General features: G+C 52.8%; 1 protein-coding gene across 11 annotated transcripts in view; it reads right to left on the reverse strand.

The window, feature by feature from the left end:
• Positions 1 to 24377, reverse strand: part of RAP1GAP2 (RAP1 GTPase activating protein 2) — a 490286-nt gene that overhangs the window by 252201 nt on the left and 213708 nt on the right. For all 11 annotated transcript variants that reach the window (XM_066263014.1, XM_066263015.1, XM_066263021.1 and 8 more), the window contains 9 exons: positions 22000 to 22155; positions 16026 to 16097; positions 15460 to 15546; positions 13252 to 13386; positions 5272 to 5409; positions 3506 to 3624; positions 942 to 1052; positions 640 to 757; positions 47 to 173 (listed from right to left, as the gene is read on the reverse strand). In XM_066263014.1, the coding sequence (XP_066119111.1) occupies positions 47 to 173; positions 640 to 757; positions 942 to 1052; positions 3506 to 3624; positions 5272 to 5409; positions 13252 to 13386; positions 15460 to 15546; positions 16026 to 16097; positions 22000 to 22155 (1063 nt within the window). The remainder of the gene's footprint in view (positions 1 to 46; positions 174 to 639; positions 758 to 941; positions 1053 to 3505; positions 3625 to 5271; positions 5410 to 13251; positions 13387 to 15459; positions 15547 to 16025; positions 16098 to 21999; positions 22156 to 24377) is intronic.

Here is a 24377-nt window from a genome sequence, read left to right on the forward strand (position 1 = left end):
GCCCCTGCCCCTGGCCACATGGTGTACATCACCCGACACCACTGACCTGTAGGACTCCGGCTCATGATGATGGGGGTGGTGGGTGCCCCCAGGCTGGGGTTCTCACTGCTTGGAGATGGGCTGTAGACAAACACCTCCTGCTTGAAGGGCGAGGTTGTAGACGGTTGGCTGCTCTGGGGACAGAGGCCGGGAGAGTCAGGCCAGGCCCACCCTCGGCAGCCTCACAGGGAAGCTGGTGCCTTGGCCGACCCGGCGCAGCCCCTGCCTCCTGCTCCCCACTTGGACATGCTTTTCCCTTCTGCTGCCTCCAACGCTGGCTCCCCTCCACCCCCCAGGAAGTGTCCCTGACCCACACCCCTGGAGCACTGACCCTTCTCCTCTCCAGCCAGGAGCCCCATGGCAGGGACACCACTCCGCCTGGCCTCCGACCTCTGATGCTGTTCCTATGTCACTCCAGGGAGACCCCCTGAATCACTGCTCCCAGAGGGTAGAGACGGCTGAGAGCCCACCTCACTTCCACACTTCTCCTTTCTCCCCAGAGCCTGGATGGCACTCTGCCCACAGTGGCTGTTTCAATGCACAGAGCAGGTGGGCCAAGGTGCCCTCCCCACTCCCTAGGGTTGGCAGGGCCAAACCTACCCCACTGTCACACTCCTCCATGGCCTCGCCCTCGCCGGCCGTGCTGCTGAAGCTGCTGGTGCTGGAGGAGGAGCGGGAGATGTTGGCCCGGCCGTTCTCCTTCAACTTGATGAAGGGCCTGCAGGGACAGGAAGCAGGCCTGGTCACGGTGGGGCCGAGGGCAGGGCAGGCCTCGCACTGATGAAGCTTGCCCTCCCATCGCCTTCTGTGCCAGGGAGTTCCCAAAGCAAGATATGCCTGGAGCAGACACAGTCCAGGGCTCCAAATGGCTAAAGCCAGCCCGCCCCTGCCCACTCTCTTACTTCTCCTTGTTGGGGCAGATTTCCGGAGAGCTGGGGTTGGATGACTCAGACTTCATCTCCTGAGAAGAATGCCCACCATCCAGAGTCTTGGGGTTGCCGGAAGCACTGTCACTGAGGACATGAGGATGAAGAGGAGTGAGGCCAGGGGGCCGGTCCCCAAAGCCCACGCCCTGGCCCGAGACAGAGCCCCCCGCCAGCTCTCAGCACCAATGGGGTCTGTGGGGTCACAGCACTCCCTGACAGATCATGGCCACCAGGCCTTCCATTCCCACCAAGCCCCCCTAGAGATTGTGGGGAGCAGACAACAGGGTTTCCTGCTTTGCAAAGGGCCACTGCAGGCTCCTGGGTGACAGTCAAGAGCTACCAGGCAGGAGTCCTGGTTTGATGCCCCTGAGCCCGAACTCCACCCCCACCTAGGCAGGCCACCCCAGCTGGCAGAGCGCTAGGTCAAGAACAGGCCACAGAAGGGAATGGAGTACGGTCTGGGACAGCCGCTGCCACAGCCAGCAAGCAGGCCACTGCACACATACTGCTTGGGTGCTGGCAGGCGACACCCCGTCCCACAGACTACAAAACCAGCTTCCCGGGTGCATTTGCTGAGGTGGCCCTGAATGCTGGGAAGGGCATCTGGGTGAAGGGCCACCCCGGCCCAGGGCCCTGGGGTTTCCTTCTTCTGTAGTTTAACAAAGTCCGTACACCGCTGCCCTCTGTTTGCTCTGTGCCTACTGTTAGGGACAAGACAGCCTGTCCTTAGTATACTTTTATTTTTATAACAGCTTCATGGAGATATATTCCATATGCAATTCACTCATTAAAGTGTACAAATGATTTTTAGTATCGTATATATTCACAACCATGACCACAATCTAATTTTAGAACATTTCTATCTCCTCTAAAAGAAACCCAGACCTACTCACCCCAGCCCTTGGCAGCCTCTAATATACTCTCTGTCTCTATGGATTTGCCTCTTCTGGAGATTTCATATAAGTGGAGTCATACAATGTGGTCTGGAATTTTTGTGAATGGCTTCTCTCACTTGGCATCGTGTTTTAAAGGTTTTCTGTGTTGTAGTGTGTACCAGTCAGTCCTTCACTCCTTTTTATTGCAAGATAACTCCGTTTTTGGTTGGTTTTTGGTTGGGTTTTTTTGTGTGTGTGTGTGGATATACTACACTTTATTCATCTATTCATTGAGTCATGGGCATTTGGATTGTTTCCACTTTGGGCTGTTATGAATAATGCTGCTATGAACATCTGTGTTCTAGTTCTTATATAGAACTGTGTATTCTTTCTCTCAGGTGTACCCCTAGCAGTGGAATTTCTGGGTCTTGTGGTAACTCCATGTTTAACCCTCCAAGGAACTGCCAGACTGTTTTCCACAGAAGCCATACCAGTTTACATTCCCACCAGCAATGCATGAGGGTCCTAATTTCTCTATATCCTTGTGAACACCTAATGTCTTTTAATTACAACCATCTAGAGGCATGAAGTGCCTCAATGTACTTCTAATGAGGTCATTAGTGACCTCCTAGTTGTCAACCGAAGCAGGACTTGGCTTACTGTGCTAGACTTCTCTACACATCTGACACTACTGATCCTCCCTCCTGGACCATCTCCTGCCCTAGCTTCCGAGAACCCCACCCTTCAAGCTCTCCTCCTCTCACATTTTTCTTCCCTGTCTTTTTAACTGGGTCTCCCTCCTTTCTCCACTTGTCCTTAATTGCTGGTGTTCCCCCAGGCATCTCTACACACCCTTGGGTGATTGTATTCACCTCTACCCAAGTGACTCCCACCTCTCCCTCTGCCAGTGGTGCCCTATCTTCAAAGCTCAAGACCAGCAATTCTGACCACTCTGAGTTCTGGATTTCTCTACTGAGTGGGCCACAAGGACTTACTCACATGTACAGGTTCCAAACAGAGCTCTTCACCCTCCTCCATAACCTGCCCCTCGTCCTGCACGCCCAAGCTCAAGGGCTGGTACCACGATCCCAGGCTATACGCAGACAACTCAGAAACCTGGAATTTCACCTAAGCACCTCCCTTTCCCTCGCGAGACTACAAGCTCCTGGAGGGCAGGTTTGTGTCTCTGGAGCTCCTGTCTGAGCACTGAGCCCACGACGTGGCAGGCACTTGAGGAATGCCGCTTGCTGGATTAAACAAGTGGGCACACAGAGTAAAGGGTCAAAAAGGCAATGAGCAAGAACAGGGTAAGATGATATGAGAGTTGCTTGGGGGGGGGGGGCAGGGAGCAAAGACGATGACAAAGAACATTCTGGAAGCCCAAAGGCAGGTTCAAAGAACTCTGCCTGGCAGAATCGGGGAAGGCTTCCCTTAAGAGGCCATTGGAGTGAGCTTTGAAAAGGGAAGCAAAGAGAGAGCAGAATCTAAGCAACGTTTCCAGCTTCGGTCAAAATTTGACAAGAACCACTTTGAATATCTGGAGCAGAAACCGCCAAAGCTGCCTCATGGGTAAAGAGCTGAATGAGTGACAGGATGTGGGGACGAGGGCTAGAAGGAAGCCACCCCCCATAGCTGCGCACAGCCAACCCCACGCAGGACAGTTACCATCGTGCTCGGCTGTCCCCTGGGCCATCAGAGCCTGTGTGCAGACGGGGGAAGAGCCCCGACCGCCGCTTGATGGGGCTCCGCGACTGGTTCTTCGCAGCGGCCGCTGCCACTGGAGGCTGCCAACGAAACCACCACAATGAGAGCTCACTCCCCAAACCCAGACCTCCTTCCCCTCAGCCCCCTCTCTGGTCTACAAATACCCCTGCACCCCCAACCCATCCCACCCACTGGTCTGCAGAGATCTCGGGAAACAGCAAGACAGCCAGGAAGGTTGGGGTCTGTGTAACAGGAGCTGTTTTCCTGTGTTCTTAGTCCAACCCTATGGCCCCAGGTAACACCACTAAGGGCCAGAATTCTTGGAGGAACACAGGGTCAGCATCACCCTAAGGAGAACCCCACATATTGAGAAGGACAGAAGGATGCAGGGGGTCACAGACTGGCAACCACTATGCCGAGAGCCCTGGGAGTTACCCGGTCCAGCCTCTTGCTTTACCGATGAGGAAGCTGAGAAGTCGAGGGGCGAGGGAATTTGGTCAAGGTCATAGAGCAGGTCGCTGACAGGACAAGCCTAAGAACCCAGGGCTCCTGCCTCTCTACCCACTGCTTGCAAATAAATAGGTCCACGCTGAGTGTCATGATAAGACAGAACAAGAGCCGCAGAGCCAGGTCCACACGCACCACAGGCAGAGAGAGCCTGCCAAGGAGGAGGCTCTGCTTCTGCCATGTGTGGGGGACAGTGAAGGGCTGGGAGACTGAGAGAGGACAGGGGAGCCTGCAGACGATCTTTAGACCCCACCAGGCCTCTAACTAGGCCCCAACTTTTGCCATTCACATGCTGTGCAACCTTGGGCAAGTGAAAACTTCTCTGGGCCTCAGTTTTATCCACAGATTGGGGATAACTGCCCTGACCTGCTTATTTCAGACCTTCCGGGAGAAACAAGATAATAGCTATGAAAATAACATTTGGTAAATTAAATGAATTACACAAGACCATTTATAATGTGAATTGTTAGTATTGTGCTGGGTATGTTCTGCTATTACAAAAAAAGAAAAAGAAAACCCTACCGTACACAAATCCAAAGCCACTTTGCTTTATAAAGTGACAGCCTCTGTGGCTACTCCTGATGCAAGCTGACCAGGACCAAACCCACAGGCCGTCAGGCTCCTTTCTTGGAACTGTACACACAGCAACTAAGAGAGCGAAGACTTGGGATCTGGGCAACCTGCATTCAAATCCCAGTTCTTCTGCTTAGCTGGGTGACCTCTAGCAAGTTACTTGACCCCTCTGGGCCTCCTTTTCCTCAAATGTAAAATGGAGAGCACATCATTGCCTACCTCCAATAGCTATTACAGGGACTTGTGAATTACTTAGCTCAATGCCTGGTATACAGCAAGCAGAGGGTGGCTACTATTATCATTAACAATAACAAAGGAAGGACACTTCTCACACAGTCACGGGTCCCAAGACCCTGGGCAGAGAAACACGCCCCAGGACCACTTGGCAGGGTTGGCCCTGAGAAGGAGGTCCAAGTGTTAAGGAAACTCAGAGAACAGGACAACAGGAGAGCTCTAGTCTGGACAAGCCCCAGGGGCTGCTTGGTGGAAGGCTCCAATTTCAGAGGGGGTGTCGACCCCTCCCCCAGACAGCCTCAGTTTCTCTCCATCATCCAGCTTGCCCTGCTCTAATAACCTGGTCCAAGGATGAGTGAACAAGCCCCTCCCCCCACCAAGGCGTGGGGACTCCAGAGCCTGCAGGCACTCACCGAGAAGGTGGTCTTGGTGACCTCCGTGCTGTTGTGGGAGATGCCCCCACTGAGACTGCCAGGGAGGCCGCCGCCGTGTGGCTTCTTCTGGCTGCTCACCATGGTCTCCATGGAGTGGCTGCGCACGCGGATGGCCCTCTGTGGGGACAGCAGGTCGTGGGGTCTGAGAGTTGGGGCCAAGCCCCTCCAGGTGACCCCACCTTCTTGGTGGAATCTGCTGACACAGCCCTCAGCAAGTGCACAGGTGTGTACACACACTCATATGCACACACTCACTCCTCCTCTCCGTGGCCCACACTCTATAATCCCTAGTTTGCAGAGGATTTTCATGGCTCCGAGCATGAGTGGGTCTTTGCAGGCAGAGGTAAGGGAGAATTTGGCCAGTGGAGTTTGAGCGGTCAGTGCCCCCGAACCCTGCCAGGTGGACCAAGGTTGTTGGACAGAGAAGGAAAGTGAGGCTTGGCCTCACTTACCAAACCTGTGTGACCCTGGTCTAGTCACCTCTCTTAGCTGCCGCTTCCTCATCTATAAATTGGAAATGACATGGTCCAAGCAGTATCATGTGGGGATTAAACATGTCCCTCACCCCTAGCTGACTCTATTTCCAGAAAAGTAAGCATTCTTCTATTTTTAAACAATGGGTATCCCTTCTGCTGTCACCCCAAAGTGTGCCTTGTGCAACTTGGAATGTGTTCACAATTGGTAAACTATGGCCAGAGTTCTTCCTGATCCACGCACTGAGCCACCACTCACACTCACAGGGGCTAAAGGCGCTGTCAACACGAACCCACCGACTGGGACAGCTGCCGGCGCAGGACATGCACACTCAGACTCCAGACTTGACCCCTGAAAGGGCCCCGCGCTACGCAGCCCACATGGAGCCCTGTGCCCACTTAGGGCCACCAAAGAGCAAAGGACACGTCAGTAAACAGCGAAGTGTCCAGGAGAGGACAACCAGGACAGTCGGCAGCTTGTCACAGTGCGTGTGAGGATAAGAATAGTTAGAATGAAGATTGCGAGCCCACGGCATGGAGACCTGGGAGGTGGCAGCTGCTCCCAGACTGGCCCGCAGGCCTCCTGCGGTACTCCGGGACCTGACCCAGGACAGCGTTAGAGCGAAGCTGACCCATCTCAGCAAGACCCCAGGGAGGGTTTTCTGACATGGGAAGTCCTAGAGGATTCCACCAACCAGATGGATGATGCTCCCCGGCTCTGAAGGTCTTTACAAATGACATGATAGTTCTAGGAAGGGAAGTTTCTCTCAAGGAACCCCCAAGCCCCATATTACTTTCCTCTGATCATGCATTCAGTCACTCAATAATATGGCCAGGTGGCCATGAATATAAAGCTCTTAGCAGAGAGCCAGCACAGCATAAGTGGCCAAAAAAATGTGGCTCCTCTTGTTGTTAATAACAAGCATTTGTCATGTGCTTCCTGTCTGATTAGGAATTGCAGGACGAAAGTCAAACAAGTATGAGACATGCCCTTGCCTCCAAGGAATGTACAGTCAGCAGGGGAAATAAGACATTCCTAAAATTAGGGCAGTGCTAAAAGGCCCAGGGCCTGGGGGTGGGTGGGGGGAGCTCCCGCTGTGTTAATTAGCTGTCCAGGGTCCCCAGGGCCTCAGAACCACACGCAGAGACTCACAGATGCAAATATTATTAGTTGCTCACAGACAAGCGCCATCCCCGCCAGGCTCCTTGCTGGCACAGCCCCCATCCGGTCCAACATCCCCTCTTCCTCCACAGCACAAAGGAGTGAATCACGACCATCTGAGGCAGTCACATATCCATCCCCTGGCCAGTGGAACACGAGGGAACATCTGCTGGGGGCTCTGAGGAAAGATGTCCTCAATGATTCCCAAAGGAGACGTGACATGCCTGTACCTAGAACAGCAGCAGCCACCTCAGGGCTGTGAGAGGTCAGCCTAAGGGCGGAGCTGACAGGTTGGGGATGGCAGAGGGGAAGGGGTAGGGATCTGCATGCCGATGACCATGCTGAGCCTGAGTTACCGGGCCTTCTTGTCAAGCGTGCTAATGGATTTTCCTTATTGCATGAGCTAGTTGAGGTCAGGTGCTGTCAGAACCTCAGCTTCAGAAAACTGATGCAGAAGGGAAACATGTGGACACTGCTCCCATCCACACTCGGTTCACACACACATACGAACAAACAAACGTGTGTCTGCTTACGCTCTCCATGTGTCAACCTAGAGGTGGTCCGCTCGGGAACAACTGTGTGTCCCTCCCTTGAAGCATCAAGGGAAGTGCTTGGTCTACAGAAAGGTAGTTCCGAAAAATCAACAGGAATGCTGCCCCCAGCCCAAACAGCAGGTGCCCCTGGGAGCTCTCCCCAGAGCCAGGAATTCTCCAAGCTCAGGAATGGCTGAGGACGGCACCTTGCCTGCCTTTCCATCCTGAGGAGGAAAACTGATTCAAGAAGGAGGGCCATTTGCAAATATGACTGCCCTGGAGGCAAGCTCCTCTTGAATAAGCCACGGAGCCCACTAGCCTTGTATCCCTGACATCATTCATCTGGCCTGGTCTGTCTGAGCCAAAGACACCTCCTCAACGGACATCAACTCTCTTTCGAGACCACAGAAGAACCGCCTAGCAACAGTCTCCTGAGACACAGTTAAAACAGCTAGCACGTTCTATTCATTCCACTACCCAAAGAGCATTAGGTCACTTGCTCTTTGGAAAACGGAGGGCAGGAAAGGCGTGGCACCACTCTGAGGTATCCTCGGATGAGCAGCTGGTTTCCTTAAATGAGTCAAGTGCTCAGTCAAGCTCAGCATCGTCACATTCCATCGGTGCCCTCGTGTGCGCCACCCCCACTATCATCACCAACTGTGACATGTCAATTAGTCATCCATGTTCTGACGTATCCTCACTGTCTCTTTCCAGAAAAGATTAAACGTGCGTAATGAGCCCCACCTTAGGGGATCTGGTCTGCTGAGCTTTACATACATCACCTGACCGAATCCTTACGACTCTGAGATGCAGAGAGGACAGACACAGTAGACAAGGTCCTGAAAGGTAAGTGACCGCCCAAGGTCACACCCAAGGTAAGAGATGGAACCAGGGCCCAACTGGTCGGAGGGTGACTAGAAACCAAGGGGTTCTAGCTTCCCCTCAAAAACAAAATAAAACAAACAAACAAAACTGATGTCAGGGAGGAACTGTCTCCGCAAATCCCCCCGGTGCTGCTGAGTCAGTGAGCTAAGTCTGAGGAGATAACGGGCTGACAAGGGAGGCCAAGGGTGTGCAGGGGTTGGAATCCTGGTTTTTCCCAGCATGGCATGTGAACCTCTCTGAGAGCGAGTCTCCTCATCTGTACAACGTGGTGATGGTCCCAGTGTGAGGACAACAGGATGTATAACAAATACCTGGCATGAGACCTGCTTGCTCAAGATCATCTCTCCTCCCCACTGTAGGGATGGAAAAAGAGAGAGATGATGGCTGCTCCCAAACCCTACAATAATACTACACCATTTGGGGAAGATCCCCCAGGGACATGGTCTAAGGTATTTTACATTTCAACCTGACACAGAGCCGGACGCACTACCTTCTCAGGTCGGGCAGCAGTCAGGTGCCGGGAAAAGACGAGCACAGAGGGCAGTGATGCGGAGGGAAGCAGGCAGGAGAGAAGAGGACAGGCGCACGAAGCCTTTGCCTGGGTACCAGGAGGACTCCAGGACCACCTGGCCCTTCTGCCACTCGGCCCCTGCACATCCAGGCCACAGTCCATGTCCTCTCTGCTTGCATCTTCCCAGCGACGGGCTGCTCACTGCTTTCAAGGCTGCCCGGCCAGTGGTGAACGGCCTGGACCTTGAACTGTACACTGAGCTGAAATCTTACCATGTGCAGATGTTGGCATCTGAGGCCAGTCTCTTCCATACTTCACACAACTGTCCCTGTCTGGCTTTAGCGTCTGCTCTCCTCCCAGCTAATCATCTCTGGTTCTGGCACCCACCCTTAGTCACCCTGGTTTCCCAGCCCTCAGCACACCTCACAGCTTACCCCTGGACAAGTTCTCCTTCGGGGGACACAGTCACTTTCTCATTGTCTACTTATGTCACTTCACTTTAGCCGGGGTTCAAGCACCAGTTACTGTCATAAGAGGAGGCGTCTCCTCTGGGCCAACCACACAAACCAACTTAAGGAACCCAAAACACAAGGGCCACCACTGAGGAGGACACGTGTCTATCTGTACCACGTAAGCAAGAGAGGCTGGGGCCCTTGGAGAGAAAGATGCTAACTTCTTGCTGGCTGTGATGGCCCCAAATCAGGAAGTACTTTTGAGGTCTAAAACAGGGGCTTCCATCCCACTAGCAGCACAAATAAAGGGGAGAGGCTGACGGGAGAAGGAAATATCCCTTCACATCTCCTTTCAGACAGACCAGAGCCCCAGTCATGAACTGCCCCAGCCTGGGTACTTGGCCAGAGATATCTGCTGACTGTGCTCCTCTCCTGCCACTAGAGGTCAGAGCAGACAAGTTCATTAACTAGCACGGACCCTCAAAGACTGGGAGAAATTTACCTGACAACTTCCTGCTTTCAGTGGTCCCATCTCTCCCGCTGCCGGGTGACCTTTTCCCGCGGGCCCTCTGTTCCCCCTTCTGCATGATGAGTTCAGCAGAGGGTTGGGCTAGCTCAGGTTTTCACAAAATGTGGCTCGCACGTGCTTTATGTACTAAAATCAATACATCAAGTAGCATCACTTTTTCATTTCATTAGGGACCAATAGAAACTTCAACAGCCAGCAGTGGCTGAGAACGGCATTTAAGAACAACGATCTAGACATGAATATTTTTCAAATGTAATTTGTAAGACTCCAAAAATATGTCCACAGACCCCCAACACCAGTGTCCCTTGGCTGCACTTGCAAACTGCCTACTTACTTGTGTCTTTTGATCGTGAGTTTCGCTGCAAAAGTTCAGTCTCTATGATTGGAACTATATATTTTTTATATTATCTGCTAAGTAAATATGTAAAATTTAAAAGTATTGCAGAACTGGCAGATTCCTGACACTATCTCCAAGCACCTCAAGAAGCAAGTCCAGGTGTCCATAAACCAATTTTTCTGTTTGTCATGGAAGAAACGCTTAAATTGACCACCAGTGGAACTGAAGCAGGATGCAAAGAAGAGCTATTCTAAGTGGTGTGAGGAGCCAGGAGCCCGACCAAGGGAAGTGATGCCTGTTCCTCAGAGGGACAGCGGGCCCCTGAGCTGCAGGTTGGGGAATAACAGTCACAGGGCCAGGGGCTGGATGGCTGAGATTGCTTTTAGCCCTGGAAATTCTCAGTTTTGTTTCCATGTGCCTGTGAGACATGAACTGTGATAGAAAGGAGTTAAAACACGTAACTTTTCTTCCTGGAATCATTTCGTTCACCACTTCTTGCAAGAAGAATGCTGTGGAGGTGTGGACAAGGAACTCCAAGAGAAATGCCAATAATTCTTATACTGCAGCACCGTCTATGGTGCCTAGACTGAAATGTCAAAACTGGAGAGTTTCCTGAGCGAACACAGACCGCAGGCCTGGCCATGGGCACGGCCCAACATCAGAATCCCCCCAGGCCACAGGCTGCGGGTTGCTGCGCTGGGTCCGGCCCCTGCTCCAGGCTCTGCAGCGGGACCCCTGCAGGCAGTGATGGAATGGATAGGGCAAAGGAGCTTGTGTTCCCCAACGTGCAGGGGGAAAAACAGCTGCTCATAACTGTCAGAGCTCTGAAGGCTGGCTCTGCACGACTGACCCTGATAGCCCCCTCCCACCCACTGTGCCACCTCAGACACAGGCAGGGAAGCAGGATGCAGAAGGGTAGGGGGTCCTCAGCCTACATTTGGAAGGATTCAGGGTCAAAAAAAAAACACTATATGAATTATTGGATCAAAGACCAGTAATGATAGTGTTGAAGCTTCTCCCTCTCTTAAAAACCCCTGTAGTCAGACCTGCTAGAGTCAAACCAGAGGAAGGGAACTGGAGAAATGGCCTCAGGTCACTTTTTAGACTGACAACCTGTAGGTAGCTGCTGGGCCATGTCATCCATTGGTTACCTCGGGCGGAGTGTCCACAGCCTACAAGCTTTTCCAGGTTATAGAAATATTTGAAACCCGAAAAAAAACCCAAAAACTGTTAAGTCCAACATACAGAAAGAAACCTGCAAAACTGAAAACAACAAATACTTCATTACCCGTCCACAGTCAACCACAGCTCAAATCATATCTAAGTTACGTCTACCCTGGGACCCGGGAGCATCTGCAATGCTTGCTACGATGAGGGGCAGAGCCTAGAGAGGTTTCCTCCCCCTGCCCTGGCCTCCCAGGCGCCCTCCCCCTGCTGGACTAGCTGACCGTGTTCCTCTTCTCCCTTGTCCCCCTTTCCCCTTGATCTCCTGATCTCTCCTGTTTCACCCTGGCTGCCAGTGTCCCTCAGGACGGAAACAGATGCCCAGGAATCTCCCACCAGCCTGGACACGCAGCTGCCCGCACCCTCGCGAGGAATCTCGGCAGCTGGCCCTTCGGGCCGGGAGGGCCCAGCCCTGCTCTCTGCGGTCCAGCTGAGCAGCAGGGACGGACCCCAGGCTTGTCTGGGCCCGGCTGGCGTGGGAGGAATCTTCACTGAGCTGGGAACCCGGAGGCAGCGTCATGTGGTCGTGAGGAACGCGGGCTCTGGTATCCGGCGGACACAGATTTAACTTCCGTATCTGCTCGGGGCTTTGGGACAAATAATTGTGTCTCTCTGAGTCTCAGTTTCCTCACGTGTAAAATTATGCTCACAGTTATTAAAATTGGGTATGAATTATTATACCGAAATTATTATACCCATAGTAATGGCCTCCCCCACAGGGCAGAGAAGGCAGCTGTGAGGCTTTAGACGGGATAACGTGCGCTAAGCTTTCACTTTACAGGACAGTAATAACAGGTCACACTGTCACTGGGCACTTACTCCATTCCAGACTACTTTAATGAATTCTCCCAACAACTCCATGACAGAGGTCCCATTTATCACCCCTGTGCTGTTGATGAGAAAACTGTAGCTCTGAGACTTTAAAGACCGTGTCCAGGATCACATGGGATTCTAATATAGACAGGACGGACCCTAACCCCCACACACACTGTCCCCAAAATTGTAGCTTTATACATCATTCTGCAACAGGCAATTTAGCAGAACATTGGCCTAAGAACCAGAAAACCTGGGTTTGAAAGAAGGCTTTCCCTCTAAGTAGCTGTAAAGTTCTACGCAGGCCCGTGGCTCTTACCCCGTTCCCTTGCGTGTGAGTGGAAACAACAAGACCCCTTCTGCCAACGGCACAGGGTAACAGCCAGGCTCAGATCAGAGGCTGGGTGGAGGTGCTGTGTGAACCTATAAGCACTTGGCAAGCACTCAACGATAAACCTTCTTTACGCCGTGCCAGCTAAGTGACTGTCCAAGCTCCGCTTGAATACTTTCAGGGACAGGGAGCTCACTACTTCTTTTAGTAGCTCATTCAGGTTAGAAAGTTCTTCCCGTTGCAAAGCCCACCCATAGGGCCTTGCCTGTAACTCCATCACACTGGCCCTGCTAGTTGGGAAGAATCCTTGCAGTACCCCCACTGGCTGCTGAAGAGTCCTTGCTCCTGCCATTCTTCCCTGGGTGCCCCGCCTGCAGGAGACAACGGAAACAGTAGTGTTCTTGGTTTGCAATGGCTCCTCTCCTGCAAACTCCTTCCCTGTCCCGACTTGGCAGACTCCCAGCCAGCAGGGGATGATGCAGAACAAGGAAGAATGTCGAGGATGCAGCAGACACTGTTGGCTGCTCCAACCACTGTCACTGCCTGATGCCCCTGCCCTCTGCAAACAGCTGTGGTGCCCCTGCTGGTCCTGACACCTCTGGCTGACACCTGGGCTCTGGGCTCAGGATCATGTGTACCTTGTACCTATTCCCTTGTTTTTCCTGAACCTTCCTGCCACAGCAACCCTCAGCCACATTTGTGCTTATACCTTGAAAGACTCCAGGAATCCCCCATGGCCCCCATTGTCAAACTTGTCCTCTTCTGGGCCCAGCCCCAGCATGGCCTGTGTGTGGGCATGGAGCTCATCGTGAAGGTTGTCCAACAGAGCAGCCCTCGTCCGGTCCTGGAAGGGGAGAGGGTGGAGGTTGTGGTGCTGGCACAGAGAGCAGAGATGTGCCCTCCCCATGGGGGCTCCAGACACCTGGCCTGAGGGCTGCTAATCTGGCCAACTGCATCCTGGTTCCAGAGTGGACCTAAGGCCAGGCTGGGCTCCAAGCTCACAAATGTTGCAACTGACACTACAGCTCCACACCCAGCCCTCTGCTCTCTTCCTAGGCCCCTTCTCCCTGGGCCATCCCACCCTCCCAACTCTACCCTGCTAACTCCATCCAGATCTCTACCCCGAGCTCCACATCCCTGTACCCAACTGCCCACTGTTCCTCTCCATCGAGATGTTCCGCCACAGCCAGATGTACAATCTCCAGGGGGCGCCGTTCGCCCAGACCAGGATAGCACTTTCAGCAGCCCAGCCTTTGCGGACACCTCCAAACCAGTGGGTCCCGACAGACATCACTGCCATCTAGTGGTCCCCATGTCAGCAAAGAGCCCAAGCTCAAGGCCTAAGAGCCACCCCACAATTCCATTTCCCACCCTAATACAGAAGTCCATCAAGTCTTTCCAACTGAACCCGAATCGGCTTCTCCTGTGCCTGGTGTAAGCAAGTTGCCATCATCTCTCAGACATCTGCAATAGCTTCTAACTGGCCACCCTTCCTGCCCCCTCCTTTTCAATCTATCCTCTACACCAGTGGTCCCCAACCCCCAGGCCGCGGACTGGTACCGGTCCGTGGGCCATTTGGTACCGGTCCACAGAGAAAGAATAAATAACTTACATTATTTCCGTTTTATTTATATTTAAGTCTGAATGATGTTTTATTTTTTAAAAATGACCAGATTCCCTCTGTTACATCCACCTAAGACTCACTCTTGATGCTTGCCTTGGTCATGTGATACATTTATCTGTACCACCCTAAAGGCCAGTCCGTGAAAATATTTTCTGACATTAACCCGGTCTGTGGCCCAAAAAAGGTTGGGGACCACTGCTCTACACCACTATCAAGGTAATCTTCTAATACGCAAATCAAACATCATTCTCCTGCCTAGGTCCTTTAATAGGACGCATCACCTCTGACTCAAAGCCCTTCTTGATATGACCCAATCAATGCCTCCAGCTAAGTCCCCACCATTCAATCCCCCACAGGAGTCCTTCTCTCAGGCACTTCATCAAACCTTCTGGAGCCTCTTCATGAAGTCATGTTCTAATTCTTCTTTGCTCATGCTGTTCTCCCTGCCTGGAATAACCCTCCCCATTATTTCCTCCTGGCAAAAGGCTCATCAGATATCCAGATTTAGCAGCTGAAGGGCCACCTCCTCCAAGAAGTCTTCCCTGAACACAACCTAGTCCCCCATAGGCAGAGACAGTCACTATCTTAAGTCACAGCCCCCATGCTGGCCTCCATCACAGCCCAGTGCTAACAAACTGGATCATACCTGTCTAGTAGTGGACCCTCCCACCAGCCTGTGAGCTCTATAAAGGCAGAAACTGAGTCTCACTTATTCCCATGTCCCAGGAAACAGAATGGAGCCTGGCACACAGTAGGTGCTCAATAAATGATTGGTGAATGGTTGACTAGACCTGAAGTCTGGACTTAGTATTCACAAGAAGCGTTACTAGATCAACACAGGGCTGAAGATTTTAGAGGGGCAAAGACAAGGCTTCCCACTGTGAACAGCCCCTAGGCCAGGTGTCAGGAACCCTTTTGGCTGAGAGAGCCATGAAGACCGCATATTTTGAAATGTAATTCCATGAGAGCCATACAATGACCCATGTACGTTCTGCATTATCCAATAAAAATTTGGTGTTGACCCAGAGGACAGCTGTGATTGGCTCCAGCCACCCACAACCATGAACATGAGCGGTAAGAAATGAATGGATTTTAATACATGAGAATGTTTTATATTTTTAGCGTTATTACTTTTTTTATTAAAGATTTGTCTGCCAGCCAGATGCAGCCATCAAAAGAGCCACATCTGGCTCATGAGCCATAGGTTCCCGACCCCTGCCCTAGGCGCAGGCCCCCGGCAGAGGCTGGCTAACAGGAGGGCAGAAGGAAGGCCAGCAGGGACCGCACTCTCACCTCCAGCTTCGCAAACTTGTCCGACTTACAGCAGGCGTTCTCTGCGTTGGTGAGCTTGGTGAGCAGAAACTCCCTGAACTCGGGGCCCTGGAACAGATAAGAAGCCCCAGGTCTCTCGCTTCATAACGAGCAGGCAGAACGCGGGATCTAGGAGAGTCCCTGAAAGGTCCCTTCTGACACTGGATCACTCCTAGCCCAGGCCATCTGCTAAGATGCTAACTTGGAAACCAGCTTCCCTGGGAAGCTTCCCCGGGAAATCAGCCCTCCACACCCACAGTGGCATTTCCATGACAGGAGGCGATTTTTGCCCAAGGCTCCTAGGACTGGAACATGGTATAAAAATGCTTCTTTTAGCAGAAATTCAAACACCCTGATGTGAGACCCTGTGCTAGGTCAGCCTGGCAGCAGGAGAGGTGGGGAGAGACCCCAAGTAAGGGGAGCCCCTCAACCTGCTGAATAAAGTCCCTGCTAATGTTCCCACCCAGATTCCCACTCCAACCATGGCCATTCAGGTATGGGCACCCAGAGTCTTGGATATGTGAGGAGTAAAAAGGAGAGTGTCTTACCTTCTGGAAAACAGGGGGGCTGGGCAGAGGTGGGCCGAAGGCAGGCACGTCTTCCCGCGCAGTGACTGAGACCTGAAACAGAGTCTCAGTGTGGGCCGGGAGGGAAGAGATCGGAGCCAAGGGCTATAAAGCACTCCACTGGCCATGCCCTGGCCCTAGGGGAGCCCCACTTCCCAGGGCAGACCTCCTCTCTGCCCCTTCCCCGTGCCCCTCTGAGCCATCGCCAGCACAGCAGAGCTCCTAGAAGTGGGGCCGGTTGGTGTGGAACTGTCCACATGTTCTCATCTGTACTGCGGGAGGCCAGAAGCAAGTTTGGCAGGATGACTGGACAGGGCTGAGGAGCAGCCTGGGACCCTCACTCGAACACAGTACAAGTGTGCAAGAGGTCTTATCTTATCTGCATTGGATTGGGATACTAAGCCTATGGAGAAGGCGCAGTGAGAATGATCAGCCCTGTTTCACTGATGAGGAAACAGATGCTCAGAGACAGGAAGCGATCGCCCAAAGGCACGCAGGGGATTAGCCACAGAGATGAACCAAGAATCCAGACCCTGTCTGCGGTTCTTCCCCACAACACTGACTCCCGAACCTTATCACACTTCAAACACAGTCGGTGCTTAAAAACTAAATACCGACTGCCTGGGCTCCACCCAGGCCTACTGAATCAGCAGCTCTGTTGAAGAGCCAAGAATCTGCAGCTGTTAGGTGCTCCTGAAGGTTTCTGTGCAGTGGGCAGACGGGTGTTGGGAAGCCTTGACCCCACACACAGGGTCAGTGGGGCTGCACGAGGCTTGAACTAGCAGCGGAGGGTCCAGACTGGGACTGGGGGTGGAGAGCATCAAGATGCGCTGCGTGTTGCCAAGGAGTGTACCAGCTCCGGGGTGGAAGCGCACCTTGGGCCAGCCTGGCGAGGCATGAATTAATGGAGTGAGAGCACCAAACGCTCTGTGTGGGGTCTCCCAGGCTCGGGACAGTTCCAGCTCCCCTCTGCAGGCAGGTGCCCTGGCTTCACCTGTCCTCAGCCCACGAGGCTGCAGGCCTCTTTGGAGACTCTGCCCTCTCCCGTCCCCAGGCGGGTGGCCAGTGACGTGAGCCCGGCCCTGGCACACCGCCAGCTGCCCGGCCTGTGAAGTAGGGCAGATGCTGAGAGTCGGCCAGACTGGGTGAGCAGGCAGCTCGGAGCCAGGCCAACGAAAGGCCCTGCCAGCGTCTGCAGGGAAGGGAGCAGGACAGGGCTGCTCAACACCAAATCCGAGGCTCTCTCTCCCCAAGCTCAAGGCTGCTGCAGGGCCCAAGCTGCAGTGCCCACCGTCAGGGAACGGGGTAGGTTTGGCTGATCTGATTTCAGCCTGTCAAACACGGTTCTGCACCACCAACCACCATGCACCCAGGGCGCAAGTCAAGTTCCACCCACAGAGCCAGAATCCAAGGAGGGGTGGTGGGAAGGCCTGTGACAGGCTGCTGAGGGGGACAGGACCAGAGGCCGGGCCCAGTCCCCCCTCCTCCCGCCTTGACACCCCTCCCCCAGGCTTGCATCTGAGTGGGCTGTGCTGGCTGGGTAAATGCCTTCATACATGTTCTTAAATCCACCAAGTGTCCCAGACTGACAAGTCTACCACAGCAGCCATGTCAGAAAAACAGGGGGCGGGCCCTTCCTTGTGACAGCAGTTCGTCCTCTATCCCCGTTATGCTCCCTCTCCTGACCCCTTTCCAGCAAAGCGCGGGGCCTCTGTTGTTTCCTCCTCTTGGGGACAGTTGGGTTGCTGGCCTCAAAGCAGAAGCTGCCTCAACACAGCCTCACCTTCCTGTTTGCTAAATTCAGCCTGGCTGCCCGGCAGGGGGCAGAACGGGGCTTGGAGGCAGCAGGTCCCTCTGGGGAAGAGACTCTTCAAGGTGGGGACGAGGAGGAGGTTTGGGGCATGTGAGCAATGAGGATGCACCACGAGGTGGGGAGCCTCGAAGGGGTCCAGACTCGATAAGACCCCCACGCCCAAGTGTGGCCTGGAAGCCTCAGAGAACCGTGAAGGCTACTCAAACAATACGTAAGCAGTGAGGGGGAGGGGTGCACAGCCAGGACCCCTCTCCAATGATCTGCTTCACGTGAGACTCCTGAGACCTCCGCAGGACCTTAGGGGTCCCAGACAGGGAGACCTTGGGGAGGGGGGGTCCTGGTGATCCCTCAGCTGGAATTTCCTTCCAATCTGGCAGGACGGGGACAAGAATTATATCGGAAAAATAATCTGATGTGACCGTTCATGCACATTCAAATTGTGGAGCCAAGTTCCCACCTGCTCCGACGGCTCAGTGACGATGACCCCAGGCAGACCTGGACAAGGACTCCAGCTCCACTGCTTCTGTGGGAGGCCTCCAGCCTTAAGCTCCTTCCCAACCCTGCTGCCCCCCCCCCCCCATGTAAAACAGGGCAAATGAGAGGTTCTGCCTGGCCGGTGGCTTGTGAGGATTCAACAAGAATGTTTTTAAGGGCTTAGTATAGTGCCCGGCATTGAGTCAGCACCCAGTAGGAGGTAACCATTGTCATCTGCTTTTTTTTTTTTTTGCTTTCCCTACTAATATGCACCTAATATGCACCTGAAATACTATAGAGTTCCCCCTAACCACTTTTTAATCCATCACACACACACATAGACACACACATTTCTCAACTCCCTTTACTTCCCCTCTTGACCTTATCAGGGTTGGACGGAACTCTGAGGGTGTCTAGTCCAACTTCCTCATTTCACAGATAGACTCAGAGGCCCACAGAGTGAACCAACTGGCCCAAGGTCACACAGCAGTCAGAGGCAGGCCCGGGACCAGAACCCCAACTCCCGAGACTCTCGGTCTGGGGCCCTTACCTGCATGTTTCTAGACCATCCCTCCTCCTCCTTTCCTCTTCATTCCTATTGTTTGTCCTCCCCAGCGGGGCCTTCCTGGGGCATTGCTGAGCCCCTGGGGAAACTTCACTCTCCTTTTCCATAGCCCCTAAGCCTGCAAGGGTCAACCAAGGTCTTGTTTCACCCTGGACTCCCTGAGGGATCTAACCAGCTCCTCCTGAGTCTGCTCATCACATGGGGTGCTGCTGGGGTATGGATGAACAGAGGTTTGGGAGCACCTTGGAAGGCTGGTCTCCCTCCCTGCCACCTGACTCCCTGGCCCCTATTCACAGGTCTTGCCCTCCAACCTCAATGTTTTCCTGACAGGTAGAGCACAAGGTCCCACATCCCAGGAACAATCTGGCTCTTCCTGTGGGTCCTACTTCTCTGCTTCTCATCACCTCTCTGAGGTAAGTGCTTTTACCTGGACCATAGCCCATGGCTGGGAAGCCTTGGTAAAGACTTCTAGCATCAAAGCTGGAGGTAGGGTGGTGATTTTTAGACCTCTGGTTTTTCTCTGTATTGTCCCACGCTACTGAGCTTTTGGGGAAGTGGATAAGCCAGTTAGCTGAGCTCCAATTCCTATCAGGAACTAAAAGCAAATACTAAACATCCACAAGAGGTCCCATTCTGCCAGCAGAGGTCCAGCAGACAAGCCAGACATTTGTACATGGGTGCCTGGCGGGAGTCCCCTATCACACAGCTTTACTTTGGGGGCACTGCTCAGTAGCTCTCTGCCCCTACTGGCTGTTGAAAGAAACCGCTGTCTATTTGAGCAGTCCATTGGACTGCTCACTGGCTCTTCTGGCTTTTCTCTGAAGGCCGGTTCTATACGTTACTTCCATGTGCCCACCCCTGTCACACAGTAGGCACTGAATGAATACAACCTGCTTCTACCAACAAATCCAGCAGCTGTTTGAACTGAATGCCCATTTTGGTCAAGCAAGGGAGCCCATAGCCTTCAAGGAAGTGCCTAAACCATGGTTTCTCTTAACTTTTCAGCTAAGACTGCTCAGTGACCGAGGACCATGAACATGGGCATGGAAAGGAATCAGCTCTCCTTAACAGGAGAGAGGTGTGGGTTTCTTTTCTTTTTTTTTTTTTTAAGCCTCACACTTGGGTTGAAAATTGATGTGAATTTTGTCCTTAATATATCTGGCTTTGTATTGACATAACAATTGTATAACATCATTTTCCCCAAAAATCTTCTATCAGAATTGGTATTTCACAAATGGCCAACAGATATATGAAAAGATGCTCATCTTCTTTAGCTATTAGAGAAATGCAAATCAAAACTGCAATGAGATACCACCTCACACCTGTTAGATTAGCTATTATTAACAAGACAGGTAATAGCAAATGTTGGAGAGGCTGTGGAGAAAAAGGAACCCTCATACACTGGTGGTGGGAATGTAAAGTAGTACAACCATTATGGAAGAAAGTATGGTGGTTCCTCAAAAAACTGAAAATAGAACTACCTTATGACCCAGCAATCCCTCTACTGGGTATATACCCCAAAAACTCAGAAACACTGATACGTAAAGACACATGCAGCCCCATGTTCATTGCAGCATTGTTCACAGTGGCCAGGACATGGAAACAACCAAAAAGCCCGTCAATAGATGACTGGATAAAGAAGATGTGGCACATATACACTATGGAATACTACTCAGCCATAAGAAATGATGACATCGGAACTTTTACAGCAAAATGGTGGGATCTTGATAACATGATACGAAGCGAAATAAGTAAATCAGAAAAAAACAGGAACTGCATTATTCCATATGTAGGTGGGACATAAAAGTGAAACTAAGAGACATTGATAAGAGTGTGGTGGTTTCGGGGGGGAGGGGGGAAAGGTAGAGGGAAAGGGGGAGGGGGAGGGGCACAAAGAAAACTAGATAGAAGGTGACAGAGGACAATCTGACTTTGGGTGATGGGTATGCAACATAATTGAACAAGATAACCTGGACTTGTTATCTTTGAATATATGTATCCTGATTTATTGATGTCGTCCCATTAAAAATAAAATTATTAAAAAATAAAAAAATAAAATAACTGAAAAAAAAAAAAAGAATTGGTATTTCACGAAGATGGCCATGAGGCGCTAGGGCTTTTAAACCCCTGGAACCAGCACTGGCCCAGGTTATTACATAGGAAACGTTTCCAGGCCTCCGAGTTTCCCATTAGCAATCGCAGGCTTTCTCCCCTCTCCCTGTAATAGCGGCTCCTCATACTGCGGGGAGCAGACAGTCCTCTGAGAGCCTGAGCTATGTATGGCCTTCCTGCCTAGAAAACGCAAAGAAGCACATAAACTCAACATTTCCCAGGTATCTGCAGGGGGTTCAATGACTGTATAGCAACCACCTTAGAAGCCCTGCTTTGCTCCACCACTCTTGGGTATCATGCCCCTTAAGTCACTGTGATGTAGAGAAACTGTTGCCCCAGAGGTTGAGATTACTTATCGTGGAGAAGAGGAGAGAGCTCACGGTTTAGCCATCAGGCGTGAACACAGTGAGGGCTGCTGAGGATGATGGGCTCACCTGCATGCCTGAGTTTTGAGCTAGTCTGAAAAACTGCCTATTGGTCAGGACGCTGAGACCCAAGTACTCACCATCCCCCTGCGAGTCTTCCAAATGAAGATGGGTCATTTATTCCAGAACAGCTGGACCAGTGGCCAGGGTCTACCAGGCCCCTGCTCTCCACCCTTCTCACCGAAAACACCTGTTTCTTTCTCCCCGTTGTTACCACCCTCCTTCCTTTCCCTTTCCTGACAGTCCCCTACTTTTTCCTTCACCCCTCTAGTTCTGCCTTACTCTAGCAAATAGGAGCATTCGGGCTTCCTTGAGCTAAGTGCTGTTGAGCCTGGAGATGACCAGATGGATGAGATGACCTCAGAGGGTGCTCCCCACCAAGAGCCTAGCCCCCAAATCCCAGAAACCTGAGAACCGTGGAGAAACAATCACACCAAAGCTAGGAGTGACATCTTGGAGAGGAGCCCAAGCAACCATTGAGAACTGGTGTTTCCCGGTATCACTGACTCCATAAAGTGTGGTGGAGTGCCCAGGCCGCTGCTTCCTCCAGTGCCAGCTTCTCCTCACCTTGTAGGAAGCGTTCTCTGTGCCCGGGCTCTCAGCCTGCACCACAATGTAGGCATGTAAAAAGTTGGAGGCGATCATATCTGGGACAAACGGTGTGTTTTCTTCTTGGAAGATGATGGCCACAATGTCATTCCCAATGTGTCTCTTTCTCTGGAGCTAAACAAAAAAAGTGTTCCACTGTTATAAGCCAGCTGGGAACATCCTGAAAGCAGTATGAAACTATATAGGAAGTTCCTCATTACTCTATCTTTATACATAAACCCTGGAACTCAGAGACCTACCTCTCCAGGGAGCTTTTTATTTTAATCTTTAGAAGCCATCAAAAAGAAAAATATAGGGCCGCTGCCCAAATTGTTAGGTGGAGGCTAGCAAGCATCTCACTGAGCTCTGCCATGTACAGAGCTCTGACTCGGGGACTCAGGGAGAAGAGGTAAAAGTTGTCCTCGTAGAGCCTGTAACTAATCCCGGAGAAAAACAAACACAAGTGAAGCTACCTGAGAACAGGAACAAAGCCACCAGGCAGCACATTGTAAATCAGCTCTTGCACACAAATGCCTGCCACTGTAGGGTGCAGGAGGCAGGGAAGAAGGCAAAGTCAGAGGCCTGGTGGCAATCTGAGAAGGCTTCCTGGAAGAGGAGATTGTGAGGGGGACGCGATGAAAATGTGGATGGGCAGGGATGAGGGGGCAGATTATTCCATACCAGAGGGGAGAAGAGCCATGCTTAAAGAAAAATGGGCAGGGCTCAGCAGAGTTCACCGGGGAGTGAAAAACCCAATCCTGATTTCGTACCCCAAACTCCGCCAGGTGTTGTCACAGGTGATCTCAATCACCAAGCACCTACTGTGTTGGGAGCCGTGCTGGGTGATTCACACACAGGATTTCAAGTGTTAAGGCCTTCCTGTACACCAGGTCCTGGCCAGGGGCTTACCCACACATTTGTTCCTTTACTGAGCACCTACGGCATGCAGGCCCTATGCTTCTCTTTGAGTGTCTCACTTACTGAGCACTTGTCTCACTCATTCCACACACATCATCCCATTTCTTGGGAAGAGAACATTAATATTTATCCAGTCCTTGCCAAGAGCCCATCTGAACACAGGTGAGCCTGACAGTGAGCCAGAGAGCAGCCCTCAGCCACAGGCTGGGCCGGAGGTGCAGGGGCTGGGCTGGGAGGGGACAGAGAGCAGCCCTCAGCCACAGGCTGGGCCGCAGGTGCAGGGGCTGGGCTGGGAGGGGACAGAGAGCAGCCCTCAGCCACAGGCTGGGCCGCAGGTGCAGGGGCTGGGCTGGGAGGGGACAGAGAGCAGCCCTCAGCCACAGGCTGGGCCGCAGGTGCAGGGGCTGGGCTGGGAGGGGACAGAGAGCAGCCCTCAGCCACAGCCTGGGCCGGAGGTGCAGGGGCTGGGCTGGGAGGGGACAGAGAGCAGCCCTCAGCCACAGCCTGGGCCGGAGGTGCAGGGGCTGGGCTGGGAGGGGACAGAGAGCAGCCCTCAGCCACAGGCTGGGCCGCAGGTGCAGGGGCTGGGCTGGGAGGGGACAGAGAGCAGCCCTCAGCCACAGCCTGGGCCGGAGGTGCAGGGGCTGGGCTGGGAGGGGACAGAGAGCAGCCCTCAGCCACAGGCTGGGCCGGAGGTGCAAGGGCTGGGCTGGGAGGGGACAGAGAGCAGCCCTCAGCCACAGCCTGGGCCGCAGGTGAAGGGGCTGGGAGGAGACAGAGAGCAGCCCTCAGCCACAGCCTGGGCCGGAGGTGCAGGGGCTGGGCTGGGAGGGGACAGAGAGCAGCCCTCAGCCACAGGCTGGGCCGGAGGTGCAGGGGCTGGGAGGGGACAGACACTGAAGGTGAAACACTGAGAGAAAACGCACTTTGGATACGAAAGGAATCCTGCTCCCATTTGTTTCTGGAACATTCAGTAGTTATTGTAGAGCCAAATGACAGTCTCATTTGCCAATTTCCTTTTTCCCAAAGAAGCCAAGCACTGTGTTTACAATATTACATCTGTGTTCCCTCCCCAGTTCCCTGATCAGAAATGCATGGGTCAGCACCTGGTGAAAGGCCTACCTTCCTTTCCTATTTTCTTATAGACGGAAAAGGTGCAGAGTGGGACGGGCAAAGGGTGCCACAGCCAGGGGTCAGCTGCTGGCCTCGGGGCTCAACAAGAAAACAGCCAGGCCTCCCTTAGGAGCACCCAGCTGTCAGAAGCCAGAAGCGGCAAACGAGAGGGTGAGCAGGAAAACCCTGGAAGCGCAGGTCTCACCCAGGGCTCCCTGTTTGAGGTAGAGAGGCTGAATTCCTGCCCGCTGGGCAGGTGTGGTGAGAGTTGAGACTGCGGACAAGAAGAGCTGGGCAGTGGGACTATCTCACCACATACATCACTG

Source organism: Saccopteryx bilineata, chromosome 2 (genome assembly GCF_036850765.1).
Source record: "Saccopteryx bilineata isolate mSacBil1 chromosome 2, mSacBil1_pri_phased_curated, whole genome shotgun sequence".
Classification (NCBI taxonomy): domain Eukaryota; kingdom Metazoa; phylum Chordata; class Mammalia; order Chiroptera; family Emballonuridae; genus Saccopteryx; species Saccopteryx bilineata.